The sequence below is a fragment of the Cucurbita moschata genome, unplaced genomic scaffold (assembly GCF_002738365.1).
Source record: "Cucurbita moschata cultivar Rifu unplaced genomic scaffold, Cmos_1.0 Cmo_Scf00037, whole genome shotgun sequence".
In the NCBI taxonomy this organism is placed as follows: Eukaryota; Viridiplantae; Streptophyta; class Magnoliopsida; order Cucurbitales; family Cucurbitaceae; genus Cucurbita; species Cucurbita moschata.
In genome coordinates this window covers 2,064,253-2,088,207 of record NW_019268553.1, presented here as the reverse complement: position 1 = coordinate 2,088,207, position 23,955 = coordinate 2,064,253, and the positions used below count along the sequence as shown (strand labels likewise).

The following is a 23,955-nucleotide window of genomic DNA, read 5'->3' as shown; positions in this document are numbered from 1 at the left end:
AAAAAAAAAAAAAAAAAAAAAAAAAAGTCAATATTCAAACATTTTGACTCCAAAATTCATGAAATGACAGGTCATGGGGGGTTTATTCGTTGGTTTTGGTTCAGTACCTTGATTTTCTTGGCCATCAAATTGAGAAACTCAGCGAATTCGATTGTTCCATTGCCGTCGGCGTCGACCTCATTAATCATGTCCTGAAGCTCCTCCTCGGTCGGATTCTGATCCAACGACCGGATCACCGTCGCCAATTCCTCGATAGTAATGCACCCTACAAAATTTCAAAGTTCTGTTCAGTTTCAAAACGCTCTGTAAACGGAATGAGAAAAGGGGGGCTCACCATCGCCGTCCTTGTCGAAGAGACAAAAGGCTTCCTTAAACTCCACGATCTGTTCTTCACTCAGTACTTCCGCCATGTTTCTTTTTTTTTTTTTTTTCTGCCACAGAAAATTTTCTCGGGAAACAAACAGAGAGAGGGAAAGGGAGAAGAAACGGAGGAGGGTTGGGAAAATTTGGGGAATGGCGGAATGTGAGCTGGGTTTATGTAGAATTCCGAGGCTGTGAATTGAGAAAAATAATTATTTATTTTTTTTATATTAGAAAAATAAAACATTCCAATTTAATAATAACAAAGCTAATATTAAGAGTCAAATTTAGCTGAAGAATTCCGTCATTCATCACCACCTTTACAAAAAGGAAATTTTTAAATCATTTCTTAATATCAAATTGCTCTAAAATAATATAAATCCTCCCCTAAATTTGTTTTCATGATTTTTCTTTAAAATTATGTAAATTTTGTATTTTTAAAATATTGGAATTTTTTTAAATAAATGACAAAATTTAAGAACATTGCTTTAGTTCATGAATTTTTCGTGTTTTTAAATTATATATTTTTTTAAAATGGTGAGATATTTTGAAAAGTAAAATTATAGTTGAATATAATATTTAATATATTAGGGTTAGTTAAAGGGTGGAGGGAAGGTTGGAGAGAAAAAATGACAGCTGTGAGGGTTGAAGGAGAGGGGACAAATGGAAAGGCCAACATTGAAAAAGGGTGCATTGGTAGATGTGCAGTGAGCAGCAGAATCCTTCAACCCCACCCAACACGCTGCATTGCCTTGCCTTCCCCTGCCCCTTTGCTTGCTTCCCACACACACATTTTCATATAATCTATACTATCAAACTCCATATCTAACACATTTCATTCAATGTAACTATAATGGACTCAAATATTAATTTAATTTCAAATTATTTCATTGGAGGTATTACCATTTCAAATCTTCAATTCCATTTTCATTGACTTATTAAAAAAAAATAATAATAATTGGGTATTTAGTGTTAGACGAACTATAATATTGTCCACTTTGAACATAAGCTTCATGGCTATCATTCCTAAATTGGATGATTTAGGACTTTTCATCCACCAGCCTTTAGAATTAGCAACAAAAAAAAAAAAAAAAATTGAATCCTACGTGTACTTAATTTGGATAATCACACAAATAAAAAGAAAAGATGTATAATGAGTGTGATTCATGGAATCATAGGGATTGGAGGAGACAGATCAGGGCAGGAAGAAAATTAAATTTTTTTTTTTAAAAAAAAAAATTCAAAAAATGAAAAACATTAAATGAGAGTATGGCTGGAGACGCGGTTTCTGGGTGTACGAAATTGGATAATTTGTATTTATTTATTTTTAATACGAAGTGGGAGGAATTAACACGTGTACACGTGACAGACTTTTGGCGCAGTTCAAAGTTTGGACTTTGAAGGTTCAAAAGAGGAAGACGGAAAACACACGACGCGGTAATGGGAATTTAATTTCCAATTGACTAAAATTCAAACCCCTAAATTAATTAACATTTTTTTTTTGTTGGGACGTTGACTATTTGACTCTCCCTCCAATTGGGCTTCACAATAATATAGGCCCAAAAGAAGGCCCAAAAGAAGGATCCTGTGGCAGCCCAAATGCCGACACAGGCGACGGCGGCGGAACGTGTGGCAAGATCATCGTATAATTTTAGGTTACTTTTGTGGGGGTACTGTTGCGTGTCATGCTTTACTCACTTTTTCATTTAATCATTTTTTTCTCACTTTTACCTCCTTCAAATCATTACCAATAATACTAATCTTTTTTTATTTTTGTCTTTTTAGCATTTTAAATAAAACTACAACACTGTCAAGCGTGCTAATAAAACCATTAACTTTATTATTACTGTTTTTTTAAACATCAACTTTATTGACTATTCAACAAAAGAATCTTTAATCCATTACACCAATGAATCATGATACCAGAGATGAGCAATTATTAATAATATTTGGGGTGAATTCTATATTTACCAACCCCAATGCTCAATGTTCAAATAGACTTTCGGGAACACAATCCCGAGTCACAATGTCACATTGGCTAGAGCTGACTAAGTCGAGGCTTGGGTGGTGGGTACGTGACACTCGAGTAAATAAGATATACATGAATGAATCGCCTGATTATTAAGAAAGTGTGGGAGAGACGGAAAGATAGTTAGAATGATGGGTGTCTTTCCTTTCTTCTTAATGAGTTAATGAGACCAGAGATGAATTGCAAACTGAGACCTGTAGCTGGTGGAGGAGCGTTGAGGAACAAACAAGAACACAACAAAACTATGTTTTGAATTCATATAAATTAGGATCTGGCACTAGTTTAGAACAAGATTATAGAGAATTTTATAGTTGAATGAATGATATGATATAGTGATTCAGATATTTGTTTGTTGATCACGATTCATTCAAAGGAGTAAAGCGTGGGTGGGGTTCACTGTAATTCGGCGAACTCCCAATAGAAGTGAGACAAAGCAGACAGCCTACGAGAATCATGAAAAAGCAGACAAACTTTTGTTCTTAAAACAACCACACACATCCATTTGAACAATTTCACCTTCTTTTTCCTCTTTCAACCCTTACGCACAAGAAGCCAAAATCAAGATATAAAGCCCACAAAAACCCCAGCTCCGTCGTTCTCCCCCCTTTCGGTTCCATTATTCAGATCCTTCTTTCCTTGATTTATGGGGTCCCCATGGAAATTTCTGGGTCTATCTTCTTTTCTTCTTTAATTCTCTCTTTTCTCATTCATTCCTCTGTTTTTCTCTGCTACTACTAGAATCTTAGGGTTTTGGGTCTGAGTTGTTAAATTAGTCATGGCGGAGGCTGCTGTTCCTATTGCCCACCGGATTCAGTCGTTATCCGCTGTGGACGCCGTCGGAAAACATAGGTTGCTGGCGGAAATGAAGCGGCTCGAGCAAGAGGCTAGGTTTCTAGAGGTGGTGGTTCTTTTTTACTTTTTGTTCTTTCTCTGTTCTGTTTTTTACATGTTTGGTTGTTTCCAAGAACTTTTAATTTCAATTGAAGTAGGACATTAGTGAGATAACTTGATGGGTTTGGCTCAAAATGGTTGATTTTTGTTTCTGGGGAGGGGAGGATTTTGCTGGGACAATGATGAACAAACAAAGGAACAGAATGAAACTGGTAGTTCTCTGTTGCAGGAAGAGCTGGAGCAGCTGGAAAAATTGGACAAGGCGTCGGCATCCTGTAAAGAGTAAGTTGAATTTGGTAATGAACTTTTCATTCTTTGTTCCATGAAAAATGCGAACTTTTTGAAGGCTTTGTTTATACATTGAATCTGAATGTAATATAATACCAGGCTGTTGGGCTGTGTAGAAATGAGATCAGACCCTCTACTTCCAGAGTATGCTTCTTCTTACTCTATAAACATCTCCTGATTCATTTCCCATCTTTAAAATCATGATCTGATTCATTCTGGTTTGGTTTTTTGCCAGAACTCTTGCTCCAGTGAATCCAGCTTGGGATCGATGGTTCGAAGGCCCGAAAGACTCAAATCGATGCCAATGTCGATGCAGATGCTGGATTTTGTAACCATTCTGGTTTCCACAGAGTGAATTTGAATTTGAAAGCTCTCATGAGAAGACGATGTTTGGCAAGCTCAAGATTCACCCATTTCTCCTTAACAGAGCTTTCACATTACACATTAATGTTGGGTTTGCCAATTGGTATAGAATCCAAAAAGTACTTTCAGAATGAACATATGAAGTATTTAAAAATATTATTTTCTAAATTTACGTGACGTTCAAGTACTGCAGCAGGTTGAATAGTTTTTTCTTTTTGAAATTTTCGAAAAATAAATAATTAAACCCATCCCCAGAACTTTTCGCAATCTCTTTTGCTGCACACAATCCACGGCAATTTTAAATGTATTATATTCTTATCGATAACATTTTAAGGGCAGAAAAACAGGTAATCTTTTAACAAAATCCATATCAACCCTTCTGTCTCATTTGGAATGACACTAGGCAATTCTTTTATATGGCTCCATTTTTTCAAAAAAATTTAATACAACCCTTAAATCAAAATGGAATTAAACAGGATATATAAACTGCTCGACTTGTGTAAGAAGTGATCAAGGGCGAGGAGTTTAACCACAAGATTACAAGTAAGAATGAATCTCACAAGCTGTGAGTTCCGTATCAGCTAGTCGCTTTGCCGGTAACATGCTGTGCAATCCATCCGAGACCATCGTATAGACCGTCTCCGGTGAGGGCAGAGCAGGCTTGAATGTGCCAGTCGTGATTCTTAATGCTGTGGAGTGAAAGAGCATCGGTGATTTCAACGGGAGTCATGGCATCCTTGAGATCCTGTTTGTTTGCAAAGACCAGCACCACAGATTGCTGAAGATCTTCATGACCGAGTAGTCTGAACAGCTCCTCCTTCATGATGGTGATTCTTGCTCTATCTGTGCTGTCTATCACAACAATCACTGCATGCGTTCCGCGGTAATATGTTGCCCATGATGTCCTAAGCCTGTCTTGCCCACCAAGATCCCATACCTAGAGAAAAAAATTGCCAAGTGGAACATGTTTAGTTGAGGGAAAAGCTCAGTTTCACCTTCCATAAGAGGAACAAAGACGGGTTTTGTGCAAAGCTTCCTATATAAATGGATTATCTAAATATCTACTTTTCCAACAAGTACTCTGGTTTCTACCATCCTAATAAACCAGCCCAATTTCTGAGGAAAGCACACGCAGATCACAAACATCAACCCAATATGACTGCAAATTGTGGGGGATTTTGGGAAGTTCCAGTTAAATGCTCTCACCAAATATGTCTCATAAAAAGCCAGGATAAATCTCATGCTTCGGCTGGGCTTTTCACAAGACTAGACTTCCCGAAGATAAAAAAGGGAATACGTTGCTTTATTCAAGAACTACTTTGGGACTTCACACGCAAGGTATCAGGTTTACAGACAACACACGAATTCCCATATCTTGCATCACATTTTCTTTTCTAGGTCAATCTTTGGAATCAACCAAATACACAAACTCGCAATTTCACGTGACAACTAAACATTCAACTGGCCGGAGCATTCAAAGATCACAGTGCAAAACTATACAAACCAATACTCAAATAGAATACTACAGTGAAATTGATGAAGGAGAAGAATCCCCAATGGGTGGAATATAATGAACAACAAACAGGAAGCATCCATAAAAAATAGAATAATAAGAAGGCAAAGTAGAAGTAAATTGATATAGATTGACTGAACCTCGAATCGAATGTTCTTGTACACAAGCTCTTCAACATTGCTTCCCACGGTAGGATGGGTAGTAACAACCTCTCCCAAGTGCAATTTGTAAAGAGTCGTCGTCTTTCCCGCATTATCCAACCCAACCACCACGATCTTGTATTCTTTTGCCGGAAATAACATGAACCAGAATCTCGACATGAAAGCCCCCATCGTATCCCACGGGAAAAGACCGACAAATCGCCTAAATGTCCAAACAAAGAAAAACACAAATTCCTCATCAACAACAACAACAACATAGAAGTCAAATACATGGAATTTGTTGGCGAAAACGATTAGAATCACCTAGAAACGAAAACTAGACGAGAAGACCCGGAGGGATGAAAAATTGCAGATCCAGATCAGAATTGCTTCAGAAAACAAAAAGGGCAGAAATTGAAAAGACAGTAACCGAACCTGATTAAATCGATGCGGGAAATCCAATATGGAAGAGTGAAGCGCAGGAGCTTTACAGAAGGAACCGATGTAGAAGCCAAAGAGAAAACCCTAATCCGCGATTCAGAGACGAAATTTCTAGCTTCCGAAATAAAATGATAATATTCTTCCGCGCTAAGTTAAATGAGCTTTTAGCGAAGGTGGTGGACAGCAAGGATGGTTTGATCCATTGTGGCGGCTGACGTGTCCATCTTTGTGAGGGTAACGGCGTGTTTAGTTGGGTATAATATCCACAATCGGAAAACCACTCCATTAAGTTAGTTGCGTGCACCAAAAATCTGGAAGAAAATTATAATTTTTATTTTTGTTTGGGCCTGAGTGGTTGGGCTGTTAAACTCGATCTTACATATTGGACCTAGATTATGTGGCCGAAGCCCAGCCCAACAAAAGAGAACCCGACCCGACTCCTTTATTCCGGAATAACTTAATGGTTATACCTAAACTTTTTTAAATAGTTAAATCATGATTAAGAAAGTATAAAACCTTATTAATCAGGAATAGCTTAATAATGGTAATCAATCAATGTTGTACATAATGGATTAATGATTTAGACCATAATAATTATTGTTTTTCTTTTGTTTTAAAATTTTATTCCACATTTAAAAAATAAAAAGAAAAAGAAAAGGAGATTCTTTTTCCAAGAGGAAAATGAAAATAAAATAAAATAGAGTGGGATTTCTTTTGGATTGATAGAGGAATAGAGCAACCAAACTCTGCTGTTATTATAAAGAACACAATTTATAATAAAAGAAAAAGAAAAAAGACAAACACTAATAATACTTTTTATATAAGATACCTAGTATAAGGACAAAACAATCGCATCGTCTCATATGCAACGGACCTAAGCTTGAGTTGTGGGGATGTCGAGTGAAAAAAAACATTCAAACCCCACTATTTCAAGTCTCATCATATGTTCTTATCTTTTGAATTTGATTCTAACCATCGATCTTTTAGATGATAATTGATATATTTATTTACATATTATTAATATCTATTTTTTAAAAGTCTATTTTATTTTTTAATTAACCCAAGATTTCTTCATCAAACAACTTTATGTCTTCATCATTCATCATCACCCCCTCTCTTTTTCTCTCTCTCTCTTTTTTTTTTTTTCGCATTCGATCACGTAAGCTTTTTGTTTGCTTCCACATCTAATTCTTACCTTGACACGACATAAATGATTTTCTAAATATTTAGAACGTTAAATTTCACATTCTAAGTTACATTTTATATCCTTCCTCTAATATTACAAGAGATAAGATTTCGCTAATTTTTTTCTCGATTCGTGGAGGATCGTGTCACATTTACTTCTAATCTCTTTCTTCGATGTCGAAAAAAAGGGTAACATATGACATGATTGGTCTGAAAATATTAGCATAAATAATAGAATATGGTAGGATATGATTAAAGAATATTGTGTTTGGAACCCATGATAGATGTGTTAGGGATATTTAACAATCTTCATTAACCCTAAACCTAATTAAATTAAATTAAATCCATTAAATCATTATCGTTATCATTTTAATCCTTTTGGTTATAGTGGGCCCATCACCCACGTGGGTTAGGCCTAATAAAATATTTTGGATTTGTTTTTTTTAGAAATTAATCAATGAAATTAAGCATACACGAATTTAATTAAACAAGTATTTTTCAATTCTATGATAAAAATGGATGGACTAAGCTAAATACTCTTAAAATCATACCAAGAAAAAAAAAAAAAACTAATTTAAACATAATTGAATTAATTTAGAGTTAAAAAATGTACATCCATAATTTTAAAAATAAATTAAAATGATGGAAAAGGGTAAAGGGGTCTGGTAGGCCAACAGATTGAGAATAAAGTTATAATAATATTAACCAATTGGGACTTTAATTTGGTTTTGGTGGTTGCAAGGAAAATGACTTTGTTTACTATATTTGGGGGTAGCTTCCATAGTGGGTAATCCGATCCTCAGCAACACGTCGACGTTTTGACCTTTTATGTCATTTTCAAATTTTATGTTCTTAATCTTATATATTTATTTATTTATTTATTTCAACCTTATGATTGGTGAATTGGGTTTGAATTTTTCATTAAAAAATAAAAATATTAGTTCTAACTTACAAATATTTAAATTTTAAACTTTATTAGAGTTTAGCGTGTTACTTATCAAAATTTGAGAAGCTTGAAACACAATTCTCATCATAAAATCCACGCATTATTAATGAATTGATGTTAAAAATAGAAATAAACCTAATTATGTTGCTCCACTCAAGTAGTTGAATAGTTGAGTATAATAAAATAACCAAAATGTTGTTTGCATACATAAGTATTATATAATACTTGAGGGAGTGTCTCCACAAGGATTTGACCCCTCGTCTACCACGAAAACTAGCAACTCCCCAATACTGAATTTGAGAAAAGAAAAGAAAATTAATTAATGAATTAATTTCCTGCAACTGCGATGAGTTTGATGGAAAATGACACTCATCTACTTGAAATAATGAATTAAATGAGCCACAATATTGGTGTGGAGATGATATTTGTTAGAAAAGATATGAAACAAAATACCCAGGTTTTATTTATTTATTTATTTATTTATTTATTTATTTGGGGGGTTTTAAAAGAAAATAGAGATTGTGAAATAGAAGGCATCTGAAAGTGTACAAAAGCTAATGACAAGGCCATGTTCCCAAAAGCTTTAAAAAGAGAGAATGATGAGTTTCAGAAAAAGAGTGAGAATTCAATAACTTCATTGCCCATCATCAAAACAACTTCACTAAAGTCGCATCCATGCCTCTCTCCCCCATTACACCCAAAATTCACCAATTTTCAAAATTAAAAAATTTAAAAAAGAAAAAAAGAAAAAAAGAAAAAAAGAAAGATCAAGCCAGCAAGCAAGCAATATACTCCAAAGCTTGGGAAATGGATTACTTGCCATACAATATAGGTATTTAAGAAGACAAATTTCAAAAGTTAGAATAACTTCTTGGTTTTGTTTTAATTAGAAATTTTGTGCAAATTTTAAAAAAAAAGAAAAGAAAAAAAACATTCATTTTATTAGGCTTTATACCTTATTTTTGTGGAACCGAACAGGGAGCCTAAAACCGGACCACGTACGGACCCATGTCTGGCGGTCCATGGTCATTAGGAATGTTGACCGCCACCTGGCCCTATAACCTACGTCCACCCATTTTCTTTAATAATTCCATTTTATTTTAACCATTATTTACCCCACCCATACCAAAACCAATAAATTAAATATTATTATATAAAGATTAAATGTGGATGATTGGAATTTTTATAATTATAATTAAAAGGTTGATGGGGGTAGACCAACCGAAAAATTTCCTCCTGGATCAGAGTTTTAAAATATTTGAATTTCTGTACTTATTTCATCATGAAAATGACTTTTCAACTCAATATTAAGAAAAACTTTATAAAATTTATTCAAAAAATAAAATACCAATTAATTTGCCAAAAGCTTTTTTTATTTATTTATTAAAAAAATCTGTTTAAATATCTGAAGCTTTTTTTTTATTATTATTTGTTACGATACACGAGACTGAATCGAGAATTTAATTTTTTTATTGAATAAAAAAATTAATAGGAAGTTTATTTTCGAGATGGTAAATATTTTTGCGAACACCGTAAACTTTGCCCCGCTCTCGTCCCCCACTTTCTAAAAAAGAGAAAACAAAAATATATTAATTTAAAATAAAAATAAAAAAGTGGGAAATTGCACATTTGCCACGATTGCTTTCGATATCCCCGGAAAACGAGGGGCATCTACCCGGTATTCCATATTAGTGGAGGGGTGTTTTTGGAATTTCACGTCGTTTTTCACCTCGGCTAGATTAATTAATTTAAAACAAAACAAAAAAAATAAACTACCCACCACTTCATCCACCCGACACGTGTCGCCATCTGGCCCATGTCCATGAACCCAAACTGGGTGAAAGTGCAATAATTGTCACGCTAGCAAGCTGCCAATTTCAGGATAATTACTGCCATGTAGGACTCCACGTGGCAAATATTATGTCCACTCAGCAACCCATCTTCTTCTATTTCCTTATAAAACCCCCGGCCCGGTTTTCTCCCACTCCATTACTCGCCCCCCTTTCAGGACCACCACTCTCCTTCACAAACCCACTCTCTCCGACCTTTCTCGAATCTCATCTTCTCCGGCGACCTCATCGGAAGATGAATTATCCGATCGCACTCTCATTCAGATCAGGACTTGCCGTTTCCTTCTGCAATCATCGTCGCCATGTTTTTCACGAAAAATCTCTGAGATAACCCTCCTCCCTTTTCCTTTCCCTATTTTCCGTACTTCCTTCTTGCTCCAGCATTTTTCCAGAAGTGTCTTCTCTTTCGGCCTTTGTATGTACATTTTTGCGGTGGTTTTTTCCCTTTCGATCGCTTCACGGCTATTCTGAGTGTGGAGTAGCTGACCAGTGGGCATGGAGCGATTAGTGGAAGCGTGCCATTGATTCCGTTTAGTTCTTCATTTTTTGAGTTGAAAGTTTTAGAGTGGGAGATTCTGAATGTACATGCAACTATCTGGAGTTCATTTCTCTGATTTTTCTCTGTGATTTCGGTTTTTGCAAGTCCGTGAATTTCAATGAACCCGAGCTGCACAGAGTAGAGATTTAGTAGGTGTAGTTTGGGAATTTCTGACCGGAGCAAATCTGTATTGCAATTTTTTTTCTCTTTTAATTTTCGGAACTTTCTCGAGGGAGCGGAAAATTTTCTGTTTGTTTCTTTTGGGTAATGAAGATCCAACCGATTGATATCGATGTTAAGACGGTGAGAGAACAGGTTCGTCCCGAATCGGCCAAGCCTCTGTTAAAATCGCGACTGAGGCGACTTTTCGATCGGCCGTTTCCGAGCGTTCTGAGAAGCTCTGCGGTTGAGAAACCGATTATTGTTGGTGAACCAGCTCAGTTTAGCAGCAAAGATGGAGGAGGAGGGACCGAGTTCGAACCGAGCTCGGTTTGCTTAGATAAGATGGTGCAGAATTTCATCGAGGAGAGCAACGAGAAGCAACCGGCAGCTGTCAAGTATGGCCGCAATCCCTGCAATTGCTTCAACGGCAATAGCAATGACAGCTCCGACGATGAATTCGATGTATTTGGGTGTTTTGGTGAATCGATCACCTCCGGATCATCCGGTGGCGATGTATGTGATATACTCAAGGTAATTTCTGAGCCGAAACTTCAAATTTCGGGATTCGAGCTTTTTCATAGTTTATTTGACAATCGACATTTTGTTTCAGGGTTTAATCCCTTGCACGAGCGTTACGGAGAGAAACCTCTTGGCAGATACTTCGAAAATCATCGAAAAGCATAGCAAAATTCATAAACGGAAAGACGATTTACGCAGAATCGTAACCGATTCCCTCTCATCTCTTGGTTACAGTTCTTCCATCTGCAAATCCAAATGGGAGAAATCCCCCTCCTTCCCAGCTGGTACAGAAAATTTCCCCCCTGTGCCCTAATTTTCTTTCTTCCCCAATTCTTAAATTCGATTTCATTTCTGTTTGATTTTAGGTGAATACGAATACGTGGATGTGATTCTGGATGGAGAACGATTGCTGATAGACATCGATTTTAGATCCGAATTCGAGATTGCTCGTTCGACGGGAACATATAAAGCGATTCTTCAGACGCTACCGTACGTCTTCGTCGGGAAATCAGAACGTCTCAGACAAATTGTATCCATCGTATCAGAAGCCGCAAGACAGAGCCTGAAGAAGAAAGGAATGCATTTTCCGCCATGGAGGAAAGCCGAGTACATGCTTGCTAAATGGCTCTCTCCTCCAATCAGAACCACTGACTCTCTCCCCAACGCTCCTCCGAGAGCCGAACCCGAAGAATCCAAATCTGAAACCCTAAACGACCCGCTGGCAACCGACACCGATTGCGGTGAATTCGAGTTGATTTTCGGCGAGGAATCGGTGTCGATCGAGTCCGTAACCACCAGCGATCCCGAGTCGCTATCGCCGACGTTAATCTCCGGCGAAAATGAACCGGCAACGGGGAGCGGTTCTCCGTGGCAACCCCCTGCGATCAAGCCAAAGAGAATAGATAAAGGAGCTAAGATAGTCACCGGATTAGCTTCCCTTCTCAAAGAGAAATCTTGAGAAAGAAAAAAAAAAAGAAAAAGTTTTGGTTTTTTTTTCTTTTAATTTCTGGAAAAAAAAAGTGTATAAATGAACATAAAAAAATATAATATAAATACCTTGATAATTATCTTCTTATTATTGGGTGATTTCTGAAATAAAATAATGAAAAGAAAAACAAAATGAATATTTTAATAGAAGGAAATAGCTTGGTTTCCTGGGTGGGAAACAAACAATATCCCATTTTGTAGGGTAGAAAAGAAAATTAAGAATTTTGAAGGGGAGGTTTGGGAATAAAGGGAAAAATTGGGGGTATAAAAGCAAAGAGAGAGAAATAGAATTGGTGAAGTCTGGAAGGGTGTGATGGTAAATGAACTCATAACAATTGCGTGATATTCTCTTCCCTCTTATCCCCTAGCGTTTAAGCTTATTTCAAATTTTAAAAATTAGGAAACTAATAATTGCAAATAATTGCAAATAATAATAATAATAATAGTAAAAAGGGAAACAAAGAAGGGTAATAATGTCATATGATTGTATGTGTGATGGTTTAAAGAAGGCGTGGGTTCGTTTCCTTTTTTTCTTTAAATAAAAGAAAAGAAAAATGTTTTCGTCTTGAATAATTATAATAATAATAATTATTATTGTACGCAGTTGAAAGCAACCTTTCACCTACTTATTTTTTTATTATTTATTTATTATTTATTTTTTTGGAGGTTGCTTGGGAAGGTGTAAACTTCATTTTTATCTATTATTCTCCTCACCCACACGATATCAGAATTTTATTTTTAAATATAAAAAAAAAAATTGAGAAAAAGGGAGAGAGAGATCAGGTGCGGGTGTTCTTTTTTTTATTGTCCTGGTCTCTCACTTTTTCTCTTTTTTATTTTTTATTTCGTTTTGGATTATTTATTCCTTAGAATATGCTTTGTTCTTACATTTATTTTTTTATTTTCGTATATATATTTTTCTAATTTTTATAGATATTTATAGAACCTATATTAAATAAAATAATTATATATAATTTTATATATATATCAATAATAATAGTAAATGTGCGAGGATTTGGGTAACTTCCTATTGTCGTCATTTTGGGCCGACTACAAAAGCATGTTGAGAAATGGGCTTATGAATTGGGCCTATATTTCTCGGACCTTACCAGTTTATTTCATTTGATTTGGTGGGTGAATTCACTCGCCAATTTAGTGCGCCCTAATTCGATTTCCAGCTCCCGATTGTCACAGGGTCGGACCGGATCGCTATCGCTGAATCACACCAAATTCACAGAGATCGGTATAGGCCATGCAGAAGAGAGAGCAGAACAAGTTGGGTGGAAATGTTGGTAGCGCATCTGCTCCTCCGGCTAAGCGAGGCCGTCCATTCGGCAGTGTAAACAGTAACGCTGCCGCTGCAGCCGCTGCGGCGGAGACCTTGGCTCCATCGGCACTTCTTGGCCCTTCTCTCCATATTCATACCTCCTTCGCGGGTCAGTAAATTGATACCCCTTTCGTTTTCTCTTTTAATTTCCGGACTCCGTCTGTACTGGGAAATCAGCTCAAAGTTTATTCACTCTTCGAATTTGTTGTCTAAGTTGAGATGTTTCTTTGATTAAGTCCCGTTTTTATCCTCAAATTTAATTGCTGGAGCAGATCAAAACAATAAAAGGATAGTGTTGGCTCTACAGAGTGGATTGAAGAGTGAATTGACATGGGCACTTAACACTCTCACTCTTCTCTCCTTCAAAGAGAAGGATGATATGCGTAGAGACTCCACTCCTCTGGCTAAAATTCCAGGCTTGCTCGATGCTCTTCTTCAAGTTGTATGTATTACATAACCTCTCAGTCATTTTCTCGCGCTTTCTTTTGTGATGAATAAATATGATGTCTAGCTTCCTATGGGGAATTTCATTGTCCTTCCGTATTCCATTTTTATCATGGATAGAAATCTGAAAGTGGCAAAATTAAAACTGTGAGTTCAAATAAATATCGTGATAATAAAGGGTATTATGATGTTATGTTACATCTTCCAGATTGATGATTGGCGTGATGTAGCACTTCCAAAGGATCATGTAAAGAAGCAAAGGGTCAGAACATTAGGTGCTAATTCTTATATAACGGGATTTGGGAATGAATTTGAGGCTCTGGGCTCAAATGGGTATGCATAAAAGGATTATTTGCCATCATTTCTTTATGGTTGCCCGGTTTACTGAATATTATTCTAAAACAACTAATGCCCGGCAGCCTGAGACCTGGTTCTTCAGCTTCAGAGGCAACAGGTCATTCTCCCAAACCATCTCCTCGACATTGGTGGCTCGATGAAGATGGTCTATTTAATCGGGATGATGAAGGACGAGCAGAAAGACAGCAATGTGCTGTTTCTGCTTCAAATATCCTCCGAAATTTTTCTTTCATGCCAGAGAATGAATCCATCATGGCTCAACATCGACATACGCTGGAAACAGTGTTTCAATGTGTAGAAGATCATATTACAGGTGAGAAGTTCATGACCCTAATGACCAGTGCTTTTAGAATTTGATGGCATGACCCTCTCTAATGGAATAACTGATTTAAAGCGTTTCTTGTGTAGTAGTTGAAGTTTAAAGTGCTGAATATGTGTATGTTTGTCTACATTACATCTGAAGGCTTTAATTGTTGACAGAGGATGAAGAGCTTGTCACAAATGCACTAGAGACAATTGTGAATTTAGCCCCGCTCCTTGATCTTCGTATCTTTAGCTCATCAAAGCCGTCCTACATCAAAATAACGTTAGACTTCGATCTACGACTGATCTTTTAGGCTCACCTGAATGATGATTTCTTGCTAACAAGTTTGCTTCATACTTTTCTACAGAGAAAAACGTGCAGTTGAAGCTATCATGGGAATGCTGGGATCTGCAGTCAAAGTTTGGCACTGTGCTGCTGCAGAATTACTTGGACGATTGATAATAAATCCCGATAATGAGCCGTTCCTTCTCCCCTTCGCCCCCCAGGTTTGTTTCTGATAAACCTATTATGTACCTCCCTGTCTTCTGTTGTGTTTATGCATGATAGACCGTAAAATGTTTTTGTTGAATTTTATTAGATTCACAAGCGCTTAGTTGACCTTATGAGCATCCCAGCTTTAGATGCACAAGCAGCAGCTGTTGGTGCTCTGTATAACCTTGTCGAAGTTAATATGGACTGCAGAATAAAGCTGGCAAGCGAACGATGGTAATTATTTTCCTTGGCCTTTCTAGACATAACCATTTGAGCTGTGCATTAGATACTGAAACATTTTTCTGATTTTCCCTCGGTATTTCGAACTAAATAAGGGCAATCGATCGACTTCTTAAAGTTATCAAGACCCCTCATCCAGTTCCAGAAATATGCAGGAAAGCAGCAATGATATTGGAGAGTCTTGTATCTGAGCCACAGAACAGGGGGTTGCTCCTAGCATATGAAAACGCATTTGCAGAAATACTATTCTCAGATGGAAGATATTCAGATACATTCGCTAGGATATTGTATGAACTAACATCCAGACCAAACAATAAAGTTGCTGCTGCTCAAGGTGTATGGGGCATGTGATCAGGAAGTATCATTCATTTGCTCGGGATTACTCAACTAGTACTCGTAACCGATCAAGCTAAGGACACACGACCACATCATCGTTGCTGCATGTAAATATATCAGCATATTGGCTTATCAGCGATTAAAAGTCGACTAATTTTCCATCATCGAAGTCTGTATTTCTCAGTCTGAACTGCTTATGTAGAACAACTAATGGCATCCAATATGAACAATGGGTATTTGAGAAGGATACAAGAAAAGGCACAAAGTCATCCGGAAATAAAATACATTAAATTTAAAATTTAAAAGAAAAGAAAAGTATCTGATCTTGTTTTTCAAGCTTTATGGATGTGGTCCACTCTGGGAACCTCAACTGGGAACTCGTGAATCTCATCCATCCAAGGGTTCTTCTCCTTGGAGGGATCGACGGTCCTCAACGCCCGCCAAACCGCGCTGTTGCACTTGAAACCCGACCCGAATGCGATCTGCCATGTCCGATCCCCTTTCCGGATCCTCCCCTTCGCTTCACTGTAAGCCAACTCGTACCACAGCGAACTGCTCGAAGTGTTCCCGAATCTATTCAGCGTCATTCTCGACGGCTCCATATGCCACTCGCTCAAATCCAGATTCTTCTCCAGTTCATCCAGCACCGCCCGCCCTCCGGCGTGGATGCAGAAATGCTCGAACGCCAGCTTGAAATCCGGGATGTACGGCTTGATTTTCATTTTAAAGATCTTTTTAGCCACCAGCGTTGCGAAGAACAGGAGCTGCTCTGACATTGGAAGCACCAAAGGACCGAGAGTGGTGATGTTCGTCTTTAGGGCTTCGCCAGCCACAGCCATTAGGTCTTTCGACAGGCGGACACCGACGCGGCCGGTGTCATCTTCTTGCTGGAAAACGCAATTGTAGCATTTGTCGTCAGAGCCCTTGTGCGTTCGTACGGTGTGAATGAGTTGGTACTTTGAACGGCGGCGGTCGGCAGGGCGGTTAGAGAGCAATATGGCGGCGGCGCCCATCCGGAAGAGGCAATTTGATACCAGCATGGATCGATCGTTGCCTAAGTACCAATTTAGCGTGATGTTCTCCATGCTCACCACCAGGGCGTAAGAATTTGGATGCGCCTGTTCAAGGAATCATAATTTAATCTCAAATTCAAGACAAATTTGTTATGGATTAGATTAAATTGATTTTTATATAGAAATTACAATAAAATATATATATAAAAACCCTAAATAGCAAGTGCTTCCTTGAAGCCGCTCACCTAACCTTATTAAATTTTGGACACAACTTTGACTTTACCACATTAATTACATTACACTAAATAAATTCATACATTTTTGTTTCATTTTATATATAGAAATTCACAAAAGCATTATTTAGATTTAAGGGGGGGAAAACCTGCAAGAGATGCTTGGCAAGATCAATGGAGATGAGTCCAGCGCTGCAGCCCATCCCACCAAGATTATAGCTCAAAATGTTACCTCTAAGCTTATAGTGATTAACAATCGTGGCGGACAAAGAGGGTGTGGGATTAAACAAGCTACAATTCACCACCAGAATCCCAATGTCCTTAGCCTTCACACCCGTCTTCTCCAAAAGCTCATCAATGGCACCAAACATAACCGCCTCCGCCTCCTTCCTGGCCTCCTCCATGCACGGATTCGGCGGCACCCTCATCACGGCCTCGGGCAAGTAAGTCTTCTCCCCTAAACCAGACCGCTCGAGGATCTTCTTCTGGAACCCCAAATTCTCCTCTGTAAAACTCCCAGTGAGCTCTGATTTCTGCAGAAACATGCCTCTGCCACACGTCCTGTCCGGGTGGGGCTTGTAGCAGGCGAAATTGAGGAGGTAAACCTTTCTGGGTCGGGTCATGACATAAAGGGTAGCCAAAAAAACCATGAGAGAAGAACAGAGTGTTACAGAGAGAAGATTTGAGTTCAGGTGGTTCCAGAGATGGAGTAAGTCGTGGAGTTTGAAGGTGGAGAGATGGGCGGAGGCGGCGGCTAGTAAGGGGAGCAAGAGAAGGTACATGGCGTTGGAGATTAGGTAATGGTAGCCGAGTTTGACATATTTGAGGCGGACGGATAAGAGGAAATTGGGGAGCCTCCGGTCAGCCATTGATGAAGATTGAAGAAAGCAATTGAGTTTTGAAAGGAAAGCGTGGGGGGAAAGGAGAAGGGAAATGGGGGATTTAAAAGGGAATGGAATGCGCAGAGAGAAGTTGGAGGATGCAACCACCCCCAACGAACTTTTAATTGTGAACCAGGCGGGGCATTCAATTTGCCAACTCCCAAACCACTGCCTCACTCTTTCACAACTTTACCCCATCTTTCCAAACTCATAATAATAACCCTCTCATCCTGGTTTGCCCCGTTTCGTGTTTCACATCCGCTCTTTCCGACGTAAATGTAACCATCTAATTTCATCATCGACAAATATTATTCTCTTTAAACTGAGGTTTTCGCCCAAACCAATGTGAGATCTCAGTAAAATTCGAACAGACTCGACTTATCACTTATACCCTAAAACTAGATTGGGTGCAGTGGGTCTAGCTTTGTTATTTTATTATTACTTAGAGTGCTTCAAATCAAATTCTTGCAATGGTACATGTGGAGGATTTATTAATATGAGACATTTTTTTAAAAAACAAAACCACGAGAGTTTATGTTCAAAGTATTGAAGTGAACAAGACCTTTCAATCTAGAAGCTAGTGCTTGCAATAATTTAGCACGAGGAATATAAAAAAGTAGTATTTTTCTAATATTTGTGTTACAATTACCTATCTTTAAAATTTTTATTTTTTTAAAAAATAGTTTTATTTGTACCGACAGTATTGAATAATAATAGAGTTTCGAATTTATGAAATTACTATAATTGAATTCTATTATTATTACTTTGATTTCGTCATCAGTTAAGTTTATTCAACGTTAAAAAGTTGGTGTCAAATGTATTTGGAACAAAACGAAAATAAATAATATTCGAGACATAAATTATAATTAATATTGAGGCTCTATTTTTGTCCGACTGTGTATAAATGACGTGGCGAAAATCTAATGGCCAAAACGCTACGCGTCGCCCATCGGACGGTAAACGTGGAAGTGGGTTGCCAATCCGAGAGATTTAATTCGCAAGCAATTACTATTTTTTTAAAAAAACATTTCATTCATTTTATACTTAAATCATTATTTTTTGTTAATGTAATATTAAAAATACAATATTTACTCTATAAGATAAGAAGTAAATAAAGTAATAATCATTTTAATTAATTTGAAAAAGTCTAATATTTTCTTTGACAATTAATTAAGAACCTAACTTTAGTGATTGGGACATATATTATATTTATCTAATCCAACTAAAAATGAATTAATTTGCTATAATTAAAACATGTAAATTGAAATCCACCTAAAATTGGTAGATATAAACTCTATGAAATAGTAATTAAAATGGATATGACTTTTTGGAATGAGTAGCCAACCCATTTATTTAGGGTAGGGGGGGAAAATATTTATTTCTTTTCTTTTATTTAAAAAAACACGTGGTAAATATTTGTCGACACATGGATAGTTTTTAATGAAGGTTATTAATAAAATGACTATGTTACTCACTTACAAAAAAAATAAATATTTGTGTAAGTTTTGAATTTATTTAGTGACTATTAATCCAATGGAGTGAATTCATATGGTTCCTAACTTTTGATTTAAATTGAGGGTGTCCTTATCTGTTACCCAATTTAATTGGACTGTCCCACCTTAATTAATCTCACATTAATGCCTCTTTTACATATCTCTTTCTAATTATAATATTAATTAATTTTTTTTCCGGATAATTATATATATATATTCTACGAGTGTGATTAGGGAAGATTTGAACAAAGCGTGGAATCTCATACAACATAAAGGTGGTTGGGGTAGAGTTGTCGAATCAAATACGTAGACTTTGTTCCATAACATATTTACGTATTTATTATTAATTCATCTAAACTTCCAACTAATACCCTCACGTATTTATTATTCTTCCATACTCAATCTTCTCGTTTTGACTTCCACTAATTTGTCTACTTACTCAACTACATTTAGTTGATAACGTTTAGAACGACTCATTAAATTTATAAATAAATTAGAGAAGAATTGAGAAGTACACGAAATTTGTGTTTGTTCACGCTATTTTATTATCTTCTAGAACTTTACTTACATGATTGTGAAGTTCCAGACGGACTAATAACAGTAAATTTTGAATTTTTCCATTTCTATTTTCCTACGTCATATTAATGGATAAAAATATATATTTCTTAGTTTTTTTTTTTTTTTAGAGAAAAAAATTTATCATTTGAACTAATTTTACATAGAATTAAATCAAAATAGCTATAAATTATTATAGTCTATATTTTAAATATTTCTATCAATAGCTAGGAACATGAATTGTTTAATTTTATAAAAGGCTATTTAAGAAAAAAGAAAAATGAAAATAAGAGATTAATTGACGGCACAACACAACATTTACCTACTTTATAATTAATTTAAAATTAATGCAATATAAATAAAAATAGACGTATATCAGTTATCTTCCATCCATAATATAAGAAAATGAATGCTTAAAATTATAATTTTATATATTAGTTCGTGTATTATTAAATTATTCGGTTTCTGAAAAAATATTATTTAAGATTTAGTAAAATTAATTTTTTTTACTATTTTAGTATTTCAAAGAACCCATAGCTCAAAATAAAATTATAATTAATTTTGAATTACTCAAATTAAATCCAAGATTTGGAAGCAAAATGACGTGGCACATGAAATAATCAAAAAGTGACATGTGGCATGACTGATTTTTCTTCTCCTCTTTTTTAGCTGTTTTTCCTTATTTATTTTAGAATTTAATCTCCACCATTCATTCTCTCAACCTTCATCTAATAAGTCATTTTTTAATCCAACATTTAAATTTCATATTATTTTATTTTTTTTCTCATCCAATCAATCCCTACCGTCCATTCATTTTTACCCTAAATCCAATAGTTTAATTCAATAATTTGACATTATTAAAGAAAAAAAATATAATTTAACACAATTTAAAAGTGTATTGGGCCTGCTCCAGTAATCGTCAATTTAGACCCAATTCAGTAATTAACTAATTATTCGTATTAATATATCAAACCGGACCCACAAAAGATATATATAATGTAAAATGTCTAAATAAAGTAGTAATTAATATTCATATTTAAAAGACCATAAATTGGAAACAATTTTTTAGTCAAAAGTCAAGATCGCCCCCTCTAAATCGTTAACTCCATAAAACACGGGCATTAAATTAAATAGTAAATTAAAATAATATCAAAACAATATTTTAACATTAATTGGGCAATAAAATTAATGGGTTGGCTTGAATTTTTCATTTGTCTCGTGTGAAAAATATTATATGAAACTGTCGAATATATAAATTAACATATATACACGTGGCAGAGGTCGTTGTGGCAATCAACGCCAAATCTAAAACTAATTAGGTAGGGGTTAACAAAACATCTAAGCATGATCTGACACGTCCCTTATTTGTACAGCAAGGAAATGATTAGCTTTTAAATAATGACAAGTGGAATTTGTTGAAATTGGGGTGTTACTATTATTAACAAACCCCACCTGTTTTTAGATCTTATTTTTCTTGAATGTGACAATTAATATCCTTTTAAAGCCATGGTTTTGGCCGTGAATATGATATGTTTTTTTTTTATTTTTAAAATTATAATTATATGTGGTTGCTAGATGGGGACAACATTCACAATTCTTAGTTTAAACAAAATATCTTTCATTTTTTAAAAATCATAATTGTCACTAAATTAATTTTAAGACGACAAAAGAAACGTAGGATTATACAAAGCTTAGTAAATAATAATTGGAGACAGTTTGGTAATAATTATATTTGTATTATTATTAATTTTAATGTACCTTTCGGATGGTATGAAAGAGCGTATATGTTTAAAAGACCCTCTGCCTCGCTCTGATTTGGCAAGTAGGTCAGCTCTTGCAATTTGCCAAATTGTCACCTAATTGCCAGCTTGGCAAGCTTCTGTTGCTGACGTGTAATTGTATTTACCCGCCCATTGGATCTCATTAAATTACTAAATTACTAAATTACTAATACACCCTTCTCAGACTCTGATTTTGCTTTGTGTTCAGATATTTCTGTCATTTCAACTTTAATAAAATGTTATGTTACTTTCAAAAAGTTAGTTATAAATAAATTATTGGACAATTTTTTTAATAAAAATTATTTAATCTTGAAAATAATATTTATCTTTGTATTTTATAATGATTTAGTTTATTTATTTTTAAATTTAGTAATAACTTGTTCAATTTTAGTATACTTCATATATAAACTTTTAAATTTATAATAATTTATGTACCATTAAAAATATTGTTAAGATTTAGTTTTATAGATCTACCATTAACAATATTGTTAAGATTTAATGAAATTTGTAAATATTTTTATTAAGTTATTAAAATGAAATTGTTAGAAGTATATAAGAATTAAATGGTTGTAAAGATAAAAATTTGAAATAAAATATTTACAGAAAAGAAAGTGAATCAAATTAAAGATATTTTTATTTTGAAATAAGGAAGACAGCTAATTCCACAACCATTACGGAATACATTATAGAAAGCTATTATAAAAGGCTAATCGGGCGTTCATTAAAACAAATACAATTCTTGATTTCCAAGGACTTTCGGCGGACAGCTCCGCCATGAAACCAGGGCTCCGGCCCACTCCGGCTGCAGTTCCGCGATCTGCCGGCACCACCCTTCTCGGGAAGTACGGCTTAGGCCGTCTTCTCGGCCGTGGAAGCTTCGCCAAAGTCTACCAAGCAGTTTCCTTGGCCGATAATTCCATCGTCGCCGTCAAAATTATCGACAAATCCAAAACCGTCGGCGCAACCCTTGAACGATGCATAGTCCGGGAGATCGCCGCCATGCGCCGACTCGATCACCACCCAAACATTCTGAAAATCCACGAAGTCATGGCCACCAAGTCCAAAATCTACCTGGTGGTGGAATTCGCCGCCGGAGGCGAACTCTTGGCGAAAATCTCCCGACGTGGACGTTTCACCGAAACCGTTGCTCGCCGATACTTTCAACAACTCGTCTCGGCCCTGAAATTCTGCCATGAAAATGGCGTTGTTCATCGCGATGTGAAACCGCAGAATCTTTTGCTGGACGAACAGGGCAATTTGAAAATCTCCGATTTTGGACTCTCTGCTTTACCCGAAAAACTCAAAGATGAATTGCTTCACACGGCTTGCGGAACTCCGGCATACTCGGCGCCGGAGGTCATGATCCGACGCGGAAACAGAGGATATGACGGAGGAAAGGCGGACGCCTGGTCTTGTGGAGTGATTTTATTCGTAATGCTTTCTGGGTTTCTCCCTTTCGAGGACAGGAACCTTGCGGCAATGTACAAGAAGATCCACCGACGAGAATTTCAAATCCCTAAATGGATATCGAAACCGGTCCGATTCTTAATTTATCACCTCCTCGATCCGAATCCCGAAACGAGGATGAGCATTGAGGCGCTAATGCAAAACCCTTGGTTCAAGAAATCGCTAGCACGGAAACAGAGTAACGAGAGCCTGATGCAGTCGATGAAGAATTATCGATTGGGGAAAGAGAGGGGAATAGGGGAAATGAACGCGTTCGATATAATTTCGATGTCATCGGGGTTGGATTTATCGGGGCTGTTTGAAACGACGGAGAAGAGGGCGGAGAGGAGGTTTACGTCGAGGGCGACGGTGAGGGAGGTGGAAGAGAGGGTGAGGGAGATCGGCGGGGTGTTGGGGTATGAGGTGGAGGCGGAGGCTGTGGCGAAGGGAGGGGCGATCGGAATGGGGAAGGGGAGGGTGGTGGTAGTGGTGGAAGTGGTGGAGATGGCGGTGGCGCCGGTGACATTGACGATGGTTGAGGTGAGGGTGATAAAAGGAGGGGAGGAATTTGAAGAGCTCCATTGGAGATGCTTTGAAGCTAAACTTGAAGGATTTGCTGTTCCATGGCAGATGAAATGTAATCTTTGAATCACCCCTTTAATTTTGTAAAGCTTTTTTTGATCGTTGTTTTGTTAGTGTGTAAATTGGTTCACACTCCATATTTAAACAATCATATTAACCTATATTTCTTCCCAGAATTTCAAAAAACTTTTTAATCATCCTTCCTACCACTAATATCCATTAGAAACATTAAAACCTTTTTTTTTTTTTTTTTTTTTTT

General features: G+C 36.4%; 6 protein-coding genes, 1 long non-coding RNA gene and 1 pseudogene across 7 annotated transcripts; 4 read left to right on the top strand and 4 right to left on the bottom strand.

The window, feature by feature from the left end:
• Positions 1-493, bottom strand: part of LOC111432059 — a 1,421-nt pseudogene extending 928 nt beyond the window's left edge.
• A 2,285-nt stretch (positions 494-2,778) lies between these two features.
• On the top strand, positions 2,779-4,118 carry LOC111432136 (guanine nucleotide-binding protein subunit gamma 2-like). The gene is made up of 4 exons (XM_023068953.1): positions 2,779-3,287; positions 3,510-3,562; positions 3,668-3,712; positions 3,804-4,118. The coding sequence occupies exons 1-4, from the start codon at positions 3,165-3,167 to the stop codon at positions 3,898-3,900; spliced, it is 318 nt and encodes a 105-aa protein (XP_022924721.1). The 5' UTR covers positions 2,779-3,164; the 3' UTR covers positions 3,901-4,118.
• A 166-nt stretch (positions 4,119-4,284) lies between these two features.
• On the bottom strand, positions 4,285-6,222 carry LOC111432135 (ADP-ribosylation factor-like protein 5). Its single transcript, XM_023068951.1, has 3 exons — positions 6,020-6,222; positions 5,585-5,807; positions 4,285-4,868 (listed from the first exon to the last, which is right to left on the bottom strand). The coding sequence occupies exons 2-3, from the start codon at positions 5,774-5,776 to the stop codon at positions 4,509-4,511; spliced, it is 552 nt and encodes a 183-aa protein (XP_022924719.1). The 5' UTR covers positions 5,777-5,807; positions 6,020-6,222; the 3' UTR covers positions 4,285-4,508.
• Positions 6,223-9,604: 3,382 nt separating this feature from the next.
• LOC111432031 lies at positions 9,605-10,149 on the bottom strand. The gene is made up of 2 exons (XR_002708596.1): positions 9,937-10,149; positions 9,605-9,720 (listed from the first exon to the last, which is right to left on the bottom strand). It is a non-coding gene; the product is annotated as an uncharacterized LOC111432031 (long non-coding RNA).
• Positions 10,147-12,253, top strand: LOC111432030. Its single transcript, XM_023068820.1, has 3 exons — positions 10,147-11,237; positions 11,317-11,509; positions 11,591-12,253. The coding sequence occupies exons 1-3, from the start codon at positions 10,812-10,814 to the stop codon at positions 12,181-12,183; spliced, it is 1,212 nt and encodes a 403-aa protein (XP_022924588.1). The 5' UTR covers positions 10,147-10,811; the 3' UTR covers positions 12,184-12,253.
• Positions 12,254-13,464: 1,211 nt separating this feature from the next.
• On the top strand, positions 13,465-15,969 carry LOC111432138 (armadillo repeat-containing protein LFR-like). Its single transcript, XM_023068955.1, has 8 exons — positions 13,465-13,648; positions 13,812-13,981; positions 14,192-14,316; positions 14,403-14,653; positions 14,821-14,926; positions 15,012-15,150; positions 15,243-15,370; positions 15,472-15,969. The coding sequence occupies exons 1-8, from the start codon at positions 13,465-13,467 to the stop codon at positions 15,725-15,727; spliced, it is 1,359 nt and encodes a 452-aa protein (XP_022924723.1). The 3' UTR covers positions 15,728-15,969.
• Positions 15,911-17,868, bottom strand: LOC111432137 (3-ketoacyl-CoA synthase 11-like). Its single transcript, XM_023068954.1, has 2 exons — positions 17,108-17,868; positions 15,911-16,830 (listed from the first exon to the last, which is right to left on the bottom strand). The coding sequence occupies exons 1-2, from the start codon at positions 17,825-17,827 to the stop codon at positions 16,045-16,047; spliced, it is 1,506 nt and encodes a 501-aa protein (XP_022924722.1). The 5' UTR covers positions 17,828-17,868; the 3' UTR covers positions 15,911-16,044.
• A 4,505-nt stretch (positions 17,869-22,373) lies between these two features.
• On the top strand, positions 22,374-23,872 carry LOC111431801 (CBL-interacting serine/threonine-protein kinase 4-like). Its single transcript, XM_023068508.1, has one exon. The coding sequence runs from the start codon at positions 22,443-22,445 to the stop codon at positions 23,760-23,762; it is 1,320 nt and encodes a 439-aa protein (XP_022924276.1). The 5' UTR covers positions 22,374-22,442; the 3' UTR covers positions 23,763-23,872.
• The last annotated feature ends 83 nt before the right edge of the window (positions 23,873-23,955 follow it).

Coding starts and splice junctions, on each gene's coding strand:
- LOC111432136 (XM_023068953.1), top strand. CDS start 3,165: ATGGCGGAGGCTGCTGTTCCTATTGCCCACCGGATTCAGTCGTTATCC. Junction 3,563..3,667: donor GCGTCGGCATCCTGTAAAGA/GTAAGTTGAATT, acceptor ATATAATACCAG/GCTGTTGGGCTGTGTAGAAA. Junction 3,713..3,803: donor TCAGACCCTCTACTTCCAGA/GTATGCTTCTTC, acceptor GTTTTTTGCCAG/AACTCTTGCTCCAGTGAATC.
- LOC111432135 (XM_023068951.1), bottom strand. CDS start 5,776: ATGGGGGCTTTCATGTCGAGATTCTGGTTCATGTTATTTCCGGCAAAA. Junction 4,869..5,584: donor ACAAGAACATTCGATTCGAG/GTTCAGTCAATC, acceptor TTTTTTCTCTAG/GTATGGGATCTTGGTGGGCA.
- LOC111432030 (XM_023068820.1), top strand. CDS start 10,812: ATGAAGATCCAACCGATTGATATCGATGTTAAGACGGTGAGAGAACAG. Junction 11,238..11,316: donor ATGTATGTGATATACTCAAG/GTAATTTCTGAG, acceptor ATTTTGTTTCAG/GGTTTAATCCCTTGCACGAG. Junction 11,510..11,590: donor ATCCCCCTCCTTCCCAGCTG/GTACAGAAAATT, acceptor GTTTGATTTTAG/GTGAATACGAATACGTGGAT.
- LOC111432138 (XM_023068955.1), top strand. CDS start 13,465: ATGCAGAAGAGAGAGCAGAACAAGTTGGGTGGAAATGTTGGTAGCGCA. Junction 13,649..13,811: donor TATTCATACCTCCTTCGCGG/GTCAGTAAATTG, acceptor TTGCTGGAGCAG/ATCAAAACAATAAAAGGATA. Junction 14,927..15,011: donor CCGTCCTACATCAAAATAAC/GTTAGACTTCGA, acceptor ACTTTTCTACAG/AGAAAAACGTGCAGTTGAAG.
- LOC111432137 (XM_023068954.1), bottom strand. CDS start 17,827: ATGGCTGACCGGAGGCTCCCCAATTTCCTCTTATCCGTCCGCCTCAAA. Junction 16,831..17,107: donor TTGCCAAGCATCTCTTGCAG/GTTTTCCCCCCC, acceptor TTCCTTGAACAG/GCGCATCCAAATTCTTACGC.
- LOC111431801 (XM_023068508.1), top strand. CDS start 22,443: ATGAAACCAGGGCTCCGGCCCACTCCGGCTGCAGTTCCGCGATCTGCC.